The sequence below is a fragment of the Beauveria bassiana genome, assembly GCF_000280675.1.
Source record: "Beauveria bassiana ARSEF 2860 unplaced genomic scaffold BBA_S00011, whole genome shotgun sequence".
Classification (NCBI taxonomy): Eukaryota; Fungi; Ascomycota; class Sordariomycetes; order Hypocreales; family Cordycipitaceae; genus Beauveria; species Beauveria bassiana.
The window spans coordinates 349,934-362,727 of record NW_007930846.1 but is presented as its reverse complement, the minus strand read 5'-3'; the positions used below and the strand labels follow the sequence as shown (position 1 = coordinate 362,727).

The window sequence follows — 12,794 nt, the reverse complement described above, 5'->3', positions numbered from 1 at the left end:
GTGCGGTCGGCGTAGACGTCATGATCGCGCTCCATGACGCCCACGCGACTGCTGCGGGGAGGCTGCGACATGTAGTCGGTCTCTTCAAAGTCTGTCGCTCTTCTGTGCGACATTTCTTGTTCTTCTCCTTTGTCCAAATCTCACTCTTTTCCCGCCCAGGTTGACCTGTCCCTTTGATGAAATTTGGATGAGCAAATGTGATATGGGGGGGGGGGGGGGGGGGGGCAGGACCGTTTGAGTGACGTAACGGCACTTTCCGTCCCGCGTCGGGCCGCTATCGCGGGGGGTCGTAGAAGTAGCAGACTATGCAGTACTTTGTATGCTTTCCCGCGATAGCAAAGCAAAGTGTCAAAAAAAAAAAAGAGAAAAAAAAAAGAAACAAATCCACAGCAGATGCTTAAAAAAAAAAAGAGGGAAAAAGGCTCTCTTCAACGACTTTGAGAAAAGCAAAGACAGTTGCGTGAGCGCTTAACGCCAGGTGGAGTTGGTCAGGCCTCTGTGTCGTATGGCCAGAAGGGAAGAAGAAAAAAAAAAAAAGAAGGCTGGGCTGGGCGGCGAGCGGGCCACTCTTGTGTCAAAATGTCATGCACCTCATGCATCAGCTGGCCCAGCTGGAGCGGCCGAACCCCTGTCTAGACGGTGCTGGAGCCTGAATCTCTTCAATAAATAGATGCCAGGTTGCTGATCAAGGCGTTATTTGTTTTTGTTCAAAAAGGCGGCATCAGCCTGACTTCTGCTGTGGGAGGCGCCTACATCCTGTCTAGACATTGTCAGAACATGAATTCCTTCAATAAATATATACCGGGCCATCATCAAAGGCAGCCTGAGTCTCCACCATGTTCCGTGTGGCAGCAGCCCAGCACATCATGCTGGGCAATCACAGGGCAATTCGGGAGCCTGTCATGTACCTAACTGGATGTGCATGGGGTCGGCCACTCCAAGGCAGCACCCTTGCACCTGCTATATTAGTGATCAAATATCCGTACGTCACAACCGTCATGCTACATGGCGGTATCTTGCCTTTGCAAAGTGAAGATGATTCTGTTGCACAATTTATGCTAGACAAAGTATAGGGGGGGAAAAAAATTAAAAAAGTCTGCCCAAACTCCCTTCCCATTCACGCGGCACATCACATCACATCGCGCCGTAATCCATAACATCGTAACTATTCTTGTGCCTTCGACTCGGACCGACATCTACACGAGTCCCCGCTTGACGTCCTTTGCCAGCAAGCCTTTGAGGTTCGACTCTGGCCTGACGTGCTGCGGCCGACCGCCGAGTACGTCGACAATGTCGCGCATCTTCAGCCACTCCGACAGCTTCGGCCGGCGGTTCGGCCAGTCCGTCTCATGCTCCTCGAGCTCCTGCACCGGTGTCAAGACGAGCTCTGATCCCTTGATGCCGATGACGGAGCTGCTCAAGGGGTCGGTGCTGCCCGCGGCCGACTTCTTGCCGTATCTCTGCAGATGCTCCATGCACTTGATGGCGTGCCGCACCGCGCGGCACCGGTCCATGGGCGACGGCACACCGCCCTGCTGGACGTGGCCCGGGATACTCTCGCGGCTTTCAAAACGCCCGTGCGCCTCGTCACGGATGATGCTGGCAATCAGCTTGGCGTCGTAGACGTGGCTGGCCTTTTCGTTGATGAGGATAAGACGACCCGCGCGGGACTGGCCCGTGTCTTCGGCAAAGACCCTTTTGAGATGCGAAACATCAGTGTTGAGCATGTCGAGGCTGATACCTTCTTCTGGAATGTAGACGGCCGAGGCGCCAACGACCAGACCAGCAAGAGTAGCAATGTAGCCAGAACGACCACCCTGCGTCTCAATGACAAAGACACGACGGCGCGTGGCAGAGGCCGACTGCTTGATTTTATCGCAATATTGAACGAGTTCATTGAGACACGTATCGGACCCGAGCGAGTATTCCGTTCCGGGCACATTATTTGAGATGGTGGCGGGAAGCAATACCATGGGAATGCGAAGCGAAGGGAAATCGTCCCGCGCAACCCGCAGTTGTGAAAGTGCGTGGAAAGCTTCGAATCCGCCGACCATGAAGATGGCGTCAAACTCATACTTGGCAATCAGGTTTGCAATGTGCTCCATGCCGGACTCCGAGGGCAACTCTCGGTTTGTGCCAATTTCAGAGCCTCCCTTGCTGGCCCAACCGTCCACCTCGAGCCAGTCGAACTCGCGGACAGCGCCAACAGGCTTGTCGCCATGATGGCGGGCAAATCCGGCAAATCCGTTGTGAATGGCAATGGGTGTATGCCCTCGCGAGAAGCAGTAGGCGACAGCCGCGCGAACAGCAGCATTCATGCCTCCGGCCGGCGCCCCGACATTGATGAAGCCAATCTTCATGCGATCCTTTTCGGGAAGCTTGTGCTCGTCCGTCTTGACGTTGGTTGTCGTAAGATAAGATTTGTACTGGTCAGAGAACTCAGTGTCACGGAGCGACATGGCCTTGTCGAATTGCTTGTCCTCGACAGCCTTGGCAACAGACTTGGTCGCCTCGACAGCCTTCATGAGCGGCTTACGAACAATCTTGTTCTCGTTGATGGCGATGAAGCAGGTTTCAGTCTCGGGCGTAGCCTCGAGAACGGCCTTGACAGCTTCGACGCCCTGCAGAGTGCCGAGCATGCGATCGTACGCGACGGCTGTGCCACCGCGCTGCACATGGCCCAGAGTGGTGATGCGGGTGTCGAGAGCCAATCCGCCGTGGGACTTGTCGGCCAGCAAGTTTTTGATCTGTTCGGGCGTGATTTTGTTGCCATCCTTGTCGTTGGCGCCCTCGGCCACAATGACAATCGTTTTGCGCTTGCCAATGTCGCGGTGCCTCTTGACGACGGCGCACATTTCTTCGTGCCAGCAGTCGCTGGCGGGTCGTTCCGGAATAAAGACAAAGTCAGCACCAGTGGCGACGCCCGCGAGCAGCGCCAGCCAGCCGCAGTGACGACCCATGACTTCAATGACAAACGCTCGCGAGTGGGAGGCGGCCGTCGCCTCGATGTAGTCGACCATCTCACAGATTCGGGAAAGGGCCGAGTAGCAGCCAATGGTGGCGTCGGTACCGGAGAGATCATTGTCAATGGAGCCCACGAGGCCGACAATGTTGAGATGCTTGTAGGGCTTGACCTGGTCGGCAGTCAATTGGCCCGTCGAGACGAGCTCCTCGAGCAGCGACGGCCATTCGTGGCGAAACCTGTCGGCGCCCGTGAGAGAACCGTCACCACCGCAGATGATGAGGGCGTCGATGCCGTTAAGCACCATGTTCTTGGCGGCCTTGACACGACCCGGCCGCTCGTAAAACTCCATGCAGCGGGCGGTGCCGATGAGCGTGCCACCCTCGGAAAGGTAGCCGCGTACCTCGGACCAGCCCATCTGGCGGATCAAGTTGCCGCCTTTTACCAGACCCTCGTAGCCTTCGTAGATGCAAAAGGCATCGCAGCCCATGTGGATGGCGGTGCGGACAACGGCGCGGACGACGGCGTTCATGCCCGGGGAGTCGCCTCCCGAGGTCATGATGGCGATTTTCTTTTTAGGGGCCTCCATTGCGGCGGCGGGTTGAAGCAAAGCCGACGACTACAGAGGTAGTTGAATGTAGGATATCGAGAGTGAAGCTTGCGGAAGTGACGGGCACCAGCTACCAGAGAGCTGGCAGCTGTAGCTGTAGTTAATGAATACCTGAGGAGCTGCCAAGGATGGAGGGACGCTCAGCCACGCAACACGTGATTGTGGCAACAGCAGGAGCAACAACTGCAGCAAAACTGCAGGTCAATGGCGTGGTTTTTAAAGATGAAAGAAATCGTCAGATACAATGGCGTTATGATGCCTGCCAGGCGAGCTTTCAGGCCAAAAAAAAAGTCGCACGGCTTGAGTGCATCCCAACGAGGGGCAGAGAGCTCTTATCGGTCCGGAAACAGCTATCGCTATCTGGAAGCCAAGTTTAGCTGCGTGGGGCACCTGAGTTCGGTGCTATTTAACGATGTCTTAGTGGCTGCTTAGTGGTCTCGCACCAGTTCTGACAGCACCCGCCCACTATAAACTAATACCTCACCGTACCCACAATGCTTGATACTTGTCATGTTACTGTACCGATAATCATCATAATTGATTGCCAGCGCCAACAGGCCGCGGAGGGATGCATTCATGGGTAATACACCTGAATCAATCTTGTACAAGACACATACTTCAGTGAGCATAATGCTCAACGGCATAATCATTTGCATTGCATACCACGGTGCTTTGCAAACCATGGTATCTCAATGCCAGCAGCGCCCACATACTCTTATACTTGTAATGTCGTGCTACAAAATAAAACAGAAAACAAACTCCTCTCCGATATCTCAGCAAGAAAAGTGCCCTGCTGGCCAGCGCTCTCTCTATGCATCGTGGGATGCATTCTCCAAGCTATTTAGCACACGGCACATCATACACGCAGCCAACAAGTCACATCCCAACGCGTCTGCCCAACTCAACGAAGGAAAAGTGCTTCCGATCCATTTCGTACCGACCTTGTGCGGTCGGGGTGATCCAGACCTAGGAAGTCGTCCTCAGAAGTGGCCATGGTCCAGAGCTCGTCGTCTACCAAGTGTTAGCAGCGGCCGCAGCAAGGGGACTGCAGTGGATACTCACCATCTTCAAGATACCGAAGTTTTGAAGGGTTGCTCCTACGCACAATGGCGAACTTGATCTTTTCAAAACTTTTGCCTTTGAGGCCGGTTCTCTTTTCCAGACGCTTCTTGCTGTCCGCAAACCTCTCGCCCTGCACCTTGTTAGTCTCATCCCATGGGATACCGAATGACCACCACCGTAAGCCGCCACAAGACATACCTCGACAAGAAGAAATCTAAACGGCACACCATGAGTGCGGCTGGGCTCATTCTGGAAATGAAACACCTGGATATAGTTGGCTTCGTTGGCGTCCTGCTCGTCGGCGGGCACACGCTCTGCGTAAATTTGCGTGTATTCACTCAGATTCTGCACAGCATGATCGCGGACAGGCTCGCGATAGAATTTGTTAGAACTCGTTTCGTAGACGCGTATCCTCCCTCCTTCGGCCTCGTCCGCGATCCTAGCCTTTTTGACCAGAGCCTGAATTAGGTCCTCAATCGTTCCCGTCTTGGGCACAAGGAGATCAAACTGCTCCTCCTTGGCGAGACCGTCGCTAAGCCAAGTGAGCTTGACGCTTTTCTTGGTATCCAGCTCTGCCAGACTCATCTCAAGCACTTCAAAGTAAAATGCATCATTTCTTTGACTAGAATTCAGGCTTCCTCCGGTGGGATGGAGAATCTGCCGCAGAGTTGGGTTGGTGCCTCGCCTCACCGGCGCCTTGGGGTTGTTTGTAGATGCATTGACAGTCCACAAACGGATGTGTGTTGGTTCCACCTTGAGGTATGCCCCCACGCTCTCGGACAAAACGTCGTAGGTAATCTTGGAGTTAAAAACGAGTTCGAATGCGGGGTACTTTTCCTGGTCGCAGCGAGTAGGATGGGCGTGGAATCGCACAGTCTTCCTGTGCTCCAAGAAGTCGTAGTACTCTCTGGCATCTTCCATACGATCGCCTAATGGAGCCTGTTCCTTGTTCGATGCATCTGACATGCGGGCTTGGAGCTTATGCTCCGACGTCTTTTGGAAACAGATGATGTCTCCATCCTGCAGTTCAGCCATCTTTAGGGTGAACTTCGGCTTAAGAGGTTCAATCATATTAGGCTTGATCTCCTCCCAGAGTAACAAGCGTTCGTCATCAGCCAGCTTGGCCTCCCAGCCCATGGCGGCGTGGATCAGTGGTACCATGTCTTCAATCTTCTTATCCTTGGCCATGTAAACGTGACCCACGCCGCGCAGCTCCTGCTTCTCTACGTCAAAATACTTGAGTAAGAGAAGAATAGTATCCTCTTTGGAGCCGTTTGCCGCCGGCGCTTGGTATGAAGGCCAGATGGCCTCTCCGTCGTTGTCGACTTCGGTCGCAACCTCGGCCCAAAGTCGAAGACTCGAATCTCTGTGTGCGGCGGAGCGGGCATAAGTCTCCTCCACAGTCAGAGTCAAATCCATGACAGGCTGATCAGGACGGATAGTTTTGTTTTGTCGATTGACCATGAGCCAAAGGCGGACTTTGCGAGGGTCCTCGCCAATGTCGTGTGCGACCTGCTGTACAAAGTCTTCCATGACAGTTGACTTCTTGAGGCGATACGACCGGGGAGCCGACTCATCTTCGGCGTCGATGTCAAAACGGCCCATGTCGGTTTCGCCATAGTTGCGAAAGGTCTGGTTAGTGATAACCTTGGCCATCATGTAGAGGTGGGCTTCACGTTGCTCCTTGCGACGGGCCTCCTTCAAAGCGTTCTCTTCCTCAAGACGCTGCTGTAGATGCGAGGGAATATCATTTTGGGTAACAGGGCAGAGAATCTTGTCGACGCGGCTTTGGCGAATATAGACCAGCATGTAAGCACTGTTCTGACGAACAGTCGGGGCCTTCTTCTGCAGGGGGGCTCTGGTATATCCGTTGGGAATACGCTCCTCGCCGCCATAGTTTTCCTCTAAAACCTCTCGTAGAGTAGCCTTGGTGACCTTGTCGTCGTCGTACTTGTAGAACCAGCCGTCCTTGTTGGGCTTGATAAAGGCGTAGTAGTGACCAGCGTTGAGATCGCCGCTGTGAACAAGGACGCCGTGCAGCTGGTATGTCCAAGGCTCGGATGTATCGGCATCGTCGTTGAGATAGGGAGCAGCGTCAAAAACGTCAGGGAATTCGTAGCGGTCGTTGATCTTCATCATCATGTCTCTTTGAATGTCGTACTCGAAACGCTTGAGCTGTAGGTGAAGGACATCGGGAAAACTGTTAAAAATGACACCCTTGTCTGCGTCTTGCAGCTTGTGCTCGTCGCCGGCGAAATACTGGTTCTCGCCGTCCATCTTCTCTACCTGAATGTAGTCGCGAAAGCTGTCGAGCAGGCTCTTGTTGCCGCTGACGTTGAGCTGAATGTCCCAAAAGTCTTCGACTCGACTTGATTCATAGTCGACATTGATGCAAGAAATGTACGTCTTGATCTTGCCGCTGAATATTTCGGGGAGGACGTTTTCGGCCTTGGTGCCCTTCATTCTCTCCTCTAGTCTCTCCATGAGCTTGCGCGAGAGTTCTTGGACATCTTGTTGCTCAAAAATGTGTCGTGTTTCCCATCCAAATGACTTTGTCAACTCGTTTGTGCCTACGGCCTGGTCTGAAGTTTGCAATTGATAGAATAGCCGTTGCAAGGTGTAGGCAGAGTTTGTCAAGCTATCGTCATTTTCAGTTGGAATTTCGTAGACGGCCTGGAAAAGTCAGCATGAGCGGCGTTGAAATAGAAGAATGCTTACCTTGCGGAAGGCGTTCGTGAAATATAGTGACTGAAGTAGGGAGTTGAGGTAGCACGTGGCGCCCTGGTTCTTGAGACCGACATAGCCGGTTTCGACCTTGGAGTCGTAGTGGAGAAAATTGTGCCAAAGGACGCCTGTTTCGTCTTCGACCAGGCGAACGTAGGCGGTAATGTTGGCTGTCTCGTTCTCGAGAAGAGGTCTAGTGCTATTCTCCCAGGGTACATTGAACATTCTTCTGCTCTCCACGAAACGTGTGAAGCCCCAATCGCCCTCCTCCTTGGTGAAGCGGTGGTGGGCGGCATGGTTGGTGTATAGGCTGGGGTCGTTGGGATTCCAAAGAACGAGGGCAAACTGAACACAGCAGCTCCAATTGTCTGGTACGGCATCGAGGTCAAAGCCGTGCTCGAGATAGATGGAGCAGTGATCGGTGTTGTTTCCATGGGGAAATAGCAGAATGCGCCTGGAGCAAAAGTTAGCAAAATGTGGCGAAACCCGGGGTGAGGGCGTCTTGTATGGCAACGCACCAAGGAAACCCGCCAGCGTGGAAGACGGGACCATGTTCCTTCTTGCCGAGGCTGCGCCAGTTTTCAACGGTCCATGTGTTTACACAGTCCTCGAGTATCTTGGGCTGGTCGAGCAGTGGGGGGAGAACAATGTCCTTCATGGCCTCATCTGGGTCAGGGTAAAAAGGTATTAGCATTCGATGTATTGGGGAGGAGGGGACATGGCAGGTGGCGAGTGACATTAGAACATACAGTCGTTGGCCAGAGGAAGATCTTGGAGAGGTTCGCTTTCTTGGTCGACATTGTCGGGGTTTATGATGGCGAAGGAGTCGCGGTCGGCGATGCTGGAGACGTCGACGTACTCGGCGGCGTCGACGTCCATCTCGCTGGGAGAAGGAATGTTGTAACTCTGGGTGGAAAGGGTGTTGTTAGTAAAGCGATAGCGCACGCGCGGCGATGTAGATTCGGGCACGTCCATTGGGAGGATGAAGAAAAGAAGATGCAGAGAAGTGGTATCAAGAACGCAGAAACTGGGTATTAAATGCTGAAGCTTGGGCGAGCGGGGCAAGGAGTCGATGTGTGCGTAGACGGCACGGCGATAGTGAATAGAAGGAAATAGTATAGCAATGCGCCGAGGGGGACAATGAGGTTGAAAGCGGCGACGGACGGCTTGCAGGCGAGACGAGCACAAGGCGTCCCGGTGAGCGGCAGCAGGAGGCGAAAAAATTGTCGTGAGGCAGCAAGAGCAGGGATGGCGGCGAAAAGGAAAGAGGGCGACGGGAAGGTGAAGCAAGACTGACCATGATTGCCAATTACGGATTCAGAACGCGGACTCCGTAAGAGGACGAAGAGAAAGGCCCGTTTGGGGGGCAGGGTGCTCCGAGGTGCGATGCAAGAGCAGTGGAATGAAGTCAGTGGACGGGTGGTGGGAGGCGTCACGTCACGGCCGCGGCGGGGTGCAGGTAAGCTTTGGCTTTGAACAGGCGGTTGGTGGGTTACCAGTAGGTAGTGGCACCAACGGGGTTTTGCAATGCTAAAAATGTACCCAGTTGCTAAGCCAGGCTGTGTTGTATGCTGTTGGGCTAGTAATCCGTAGAATCGCAAGAGATCCAGAGTCGAGTTACGAAGAAGAGCCGGCCACAGGCGTCAGGAGTCAGTCTATGATGATGCAAATACAACTTGGAAGAGACGCGGCGTTGAGGACCATCTGCGTGGGTACAGCCCTGACCAGCCAACTGCGCATATTATGGCAGGTACCTTTTCATCTGCAGCGAGGTACGTTCAGCGCCTGCACCAACAGCAGTATTTAGCAGCTGCTGTATCGGTAATTACCTCCAAGGCAGGTGTCGTCAACTGATAGGCTGGTACCTCACTGCCGGCGCTCAAATAACGACAATACATGTACTCCTTTAACTCAGTACTGTTTGGCATTTTGACTTTTCCCTTCCCCGCAGAGTGGCTGACGGCCGCTGCGAACTGGTGAATAGTGATCAATACTCACACAGTACGGAATACACGCGGCATATCCAGGCATTCAAGTGACTAGCCGTATTCCTGTACCAAGTAGCCCGAAGGTGAGTCGATGTTTCCAAGACTGACCTAATCACGGCCGCCCGTCTTTGTTCAGCGAGTCGTCCTTGAGCTATCCACGCCGCAACGTCTCAACGCCGGCAGCCAGCTTTTGCCACTCAACCACCACCTCCATATCGTTGTATTTGGTCCGGAGCGGGTCCAACAGCCTCTTTTTTCTGGGCCAACTGGCGGTCGACGCCATCTCCATACCTGCTAGGCGGGATATACGGCACAGACCAGCCCCCAACCGAGCTGTTAGGCGAGCTTCCCTGTTGTTCAAGACGTACCTAGGGTAGCGCACACAGGTACATGGCATCACAAGCCAGTGCAGCTCATCACAGCTCACTGGGTAGCTTTGGAGGCTCCCGAGAGAGTTTTTGCACCTACCTCTGCGCGACATTGAGCTGTGCTCCGTCGCGCCACCGCCGGCATGTGAAAAGCGGGAGACGAACGTGGCTGGGATCGTCTTTCCGGCTTCCCCAATTTGAGCGAGGGGTTCCCGGACAGGCTTGCTGCGACCGACAGGACATGAAGCCAGTAGTGACCGCTTTGAAGGTTGCAAAACTCATACAAAAACATCCATCAATACCTCGTGAAATCCAAGTTTGGCCAGTTCCCATATCCAACACAAAACACACGCGTCTAGACTGACGAGTGGCCTGACCCCTGAACTGATGTCCTCTGCCTACATAATCCGCACTGCAACGCACTTACCGCGTACCTCGTTTCATGCTAATAAATTAGTTTGCTATGTGCAGTAGCTGCCAGCTAAGAGACTCCGTTGTCACAGTAGCATCATTGGGCCGCGAGACAAGAGGCGTCGAGCCTTGAACTGGGCATGCAGCAAAGACGGGATGGGCGCACTACTACATATAGATGGTTGGAGATGGCCAGACGACGGCCACCATGTAGCGCGGGGAACAACGGGTTCATCAAGTGAGGGGAAACCTCGTAGCTCCGAAGCGATTCATTCTCTTTTCGTCTTTCCGAGAATTCTGAGGCCTTTTTAACCTCTTTCCCGTCTCTCTTGATTTCTCTTCTTCAAAGCTCTGCTCACATTTGCTGTTGTGAGTGATCTCCCGTCTCTCGCTTGCGATCGGGAGCCGATACCGCTTCCCATTGTGGGGTATAAATCCAGACGAACAAGAGCCCCCGAAATTCAAGCTGTCACCTTCCCGGTCCAGTCACAAGCTCTCCTCGGTGGTCCAGAAAAAAAAAACCTACGTCTCTACCATTTCCACGCATACGACAATTTCTATTCCTCTCAAACCTCTTGAATCTCTTGCATCTAACCGTATCTTGTGCCTCTCTCCAGCTCTGATTCGTTTCAATACCATCTCTCCTTGGCAGACATCGTCGCCGCATCGACACCAATTACAGGCGCCATCCGCCACCCGCTGCACGCGAGCAGCGACCGACTTGCCCCTACCCAGGGAGCCGCCTCCCCATTTGAACCGCGCAAAGACGGCCTGTACCGCTGCATGGACCGGTAGTGATGCTTTCGAGCTCAATGCGCCACACACGGCCGCGGCAGCGGCTCATCAATCCCTTTGCCAGGGCCACCGCCAGACCCGGCGCCGCATCGTCGTCGCATCCGTGTCCGATGGCCGGACGCGGCGCTGCCACAGCCGCCGCTGCCTGGCGTCCAGTCTCGGTTCTTGACGAGTACGTCCACACCACCAGCTCCTGCGATGCGCTTTTATTCTCTTCAAGCAGAGCTAGCCCTTTTATTCGCTGCAGCGCATAATCAAGGTTGATTTACGCTGACGCTTTGCAGCTGGGTTGCTCGTGAGGCCCGTCCCATCAGCTTGCGCCAGCTCATGGTCTTTGGCCGCTCTCTCACCGAGTCCCGCCTCATCAGCTCAGCCAACTATGTCCGGACAGAATTACCATCCAGGTAAGCACTCGGGCCAACAATCTACTTCTCCTCCATCGAGTCGACAATCAAAGCTGACTCTGACAGAATCGCCCATCGCCTTCGCGACATGCAGCAGCTCCCTTACGTCGTCGTCACGAACCCCCACATTAACGACGTCTACAACCTCTACTACAAAGCTTTTGACACCTTTCGTAAGATCAAAGAGGTCAAAACCCTCGAGGACAACGACCGGCTATGCGAGATCATCAGCGAGAACCTCAAGGGTCATCTCACCGTTATCCCCAAGCTCGCCATGGGCATCCTCGAGTGCCGCGGCCTGATGAACCCGCAGGACCTCGACAAGTTTATGAATACCATTTTACGATCCGTACGTCCCCAACCCTACACCCCCCTTTCTCTGCCACTTGTGTTTCCCTACTCCCTTCTTATTCCGCAGCTGTCTTCCATGGAGCAACACACGCTAATACCCCACCACAGCGCATATCTCGCCGCGTCATTGCCGAGCAGCACCTCTCCCTCACCGAGACCTACCACTCACCGCACTTTTCGCCCGGCGCCAAGCTCTCCGAGAGCGACTTCATCGGCGAGGTCTTTATTCGGTGCCAGGCCCGCGACGTTATTGACCGCTGCGCCCGCGCCGTCACCGCCCTCGCCCGCTCAACCAACGGGCCTGACGCCCAGGTCCCCGCCGTCCACGTCGACGGCCACCTGAGCGCTTCCTTCCCCTACATCCTCAGTCACCTTGAGTACATAATTGGCGAGCTCCTCCGCAACTCTGTCCAGGCCGTCATCGACCGTCAAGCTAAGCTCCGCGAGAAAGCAGTCGCGGCGGCCGCCGCAGGATCAACAACCTCCACCACGCTCAACGCCGCCCTGAATCAGCCCCCGCCGCCAATCGAAGTCACCATCTGCGAGGCCCAGGAGCACGTCATCATCCGCATCTCGGACCGCGGCGGAGGCATCCCCCGCGACGAGCTCCCCTACCTATGGTCCTTTTCCAAGGGTCCCAAGTCCGCCAACCGTCTCGAGAACCTCGGTCAGGTACCCCGCATGGCCGCGACCATGCAGGAGCTGCACATTGACGAGCTCGCCCGCGCCGACCTCAAGGCGCCCTCCTATCCCACGCCGCCACCACCAACACCATCGCCCCTCCAGCAGCCGCCCTCCGCCGCCACGCCGCACACACCCTCGCAGCAAAACTCTCTTTCTAGCCTCACAAGCCGCCCGCCCAACCTCCGCCTCGGCATGGGCCTCCCGCTCAGCCGCGTGTACGCCGAGTATTGGGCCGGCAGCCTACATGTCCACAGCCTCGAGGGCTACGGCGTTGACGCCTTCCTGCAAATCTCACGCCTCGGCAACAAGAATGAGCAGCTCACCACGCGCGCCAGCATGGATGCCGTCTGAGGTGGTATCGTACGAGATGGGGTGCGCTGCGCCGCTACTTCTTCTGTATATATATCTGATCCGTGGACGACGTGGTGACGATGG

The 12,794-nt window shown here is 54.8% G+C and overlaps 3 protein-coding genes across 3 annotated transcripts; 1 reads left to right on the top strand and 2 right to left on the bottom strand.

Moving 5' to 3' along the window:
- Positions 1–1,196: 1,196 nt before the first annotated feature.
- On the bottom strand, positions 1,197–3,551 carry BBA_04751 (6-phosphofructokinase; the record flags this gene model as incomplete). Its single annotated transcript, XM_008599848.1, has 1 exon — positions 1,197–3,551. The coding sequence occupies one exon, from the start codon at positions 3,549–3,551 to the stop codon at positions 1,197–1,199; it is 2,355 nt and encodes a 784-aa protein (XP_008598070.1).
- A 922-nt stretch (positions 3,552–4,473) lies between these two features.
- Positions 4,474–8,333, bottom strand: BBA_04750 (ubiquitin carboxyl-terminal hydrolase; the record flags this gene model as incomplete). Its single annotated transcript, XM_008599847.1, has 6 exons — positions 4,474–4,583; positions 4,635–4,764; positions 4,833–7,307; positions 7,353–7,812; positions 7,877–8,024; positions 8,108–8,333. The coding sequence occupies 6 exons, from the start codon at positions 8,331–8,333 to the stop codon at positions 4,474–4,476; spliced, it is 3,549 nt and encodes a 1,182-aa protein (XP_008598069.1).
- A 2,589-nt stretch (positions 8,334–10,922) lies between these two features.
- Positions 10,923–12,710, top strand: BBA_04749 (branched-chain alpha-ketoacid dehydrogenase kinase; the record flags this gene model as incomplete). Its single annotated transcript, XM_008599846.1, has 4 exons — positions 10,923–11,092; positions 11,205–11,324; positions 11,391–11,673; positions 11,784–12,710. 4 exons carry the CDS (start codon positions 10,923–10,925, stop codon positions 12,708–12,710), a joined length of 1,500 nt encoding a protein of 499 aa, XP_008598068.1.
- Between the last annotated feature and the right edge of the window lie 84 nt (positions 12,711–12,794).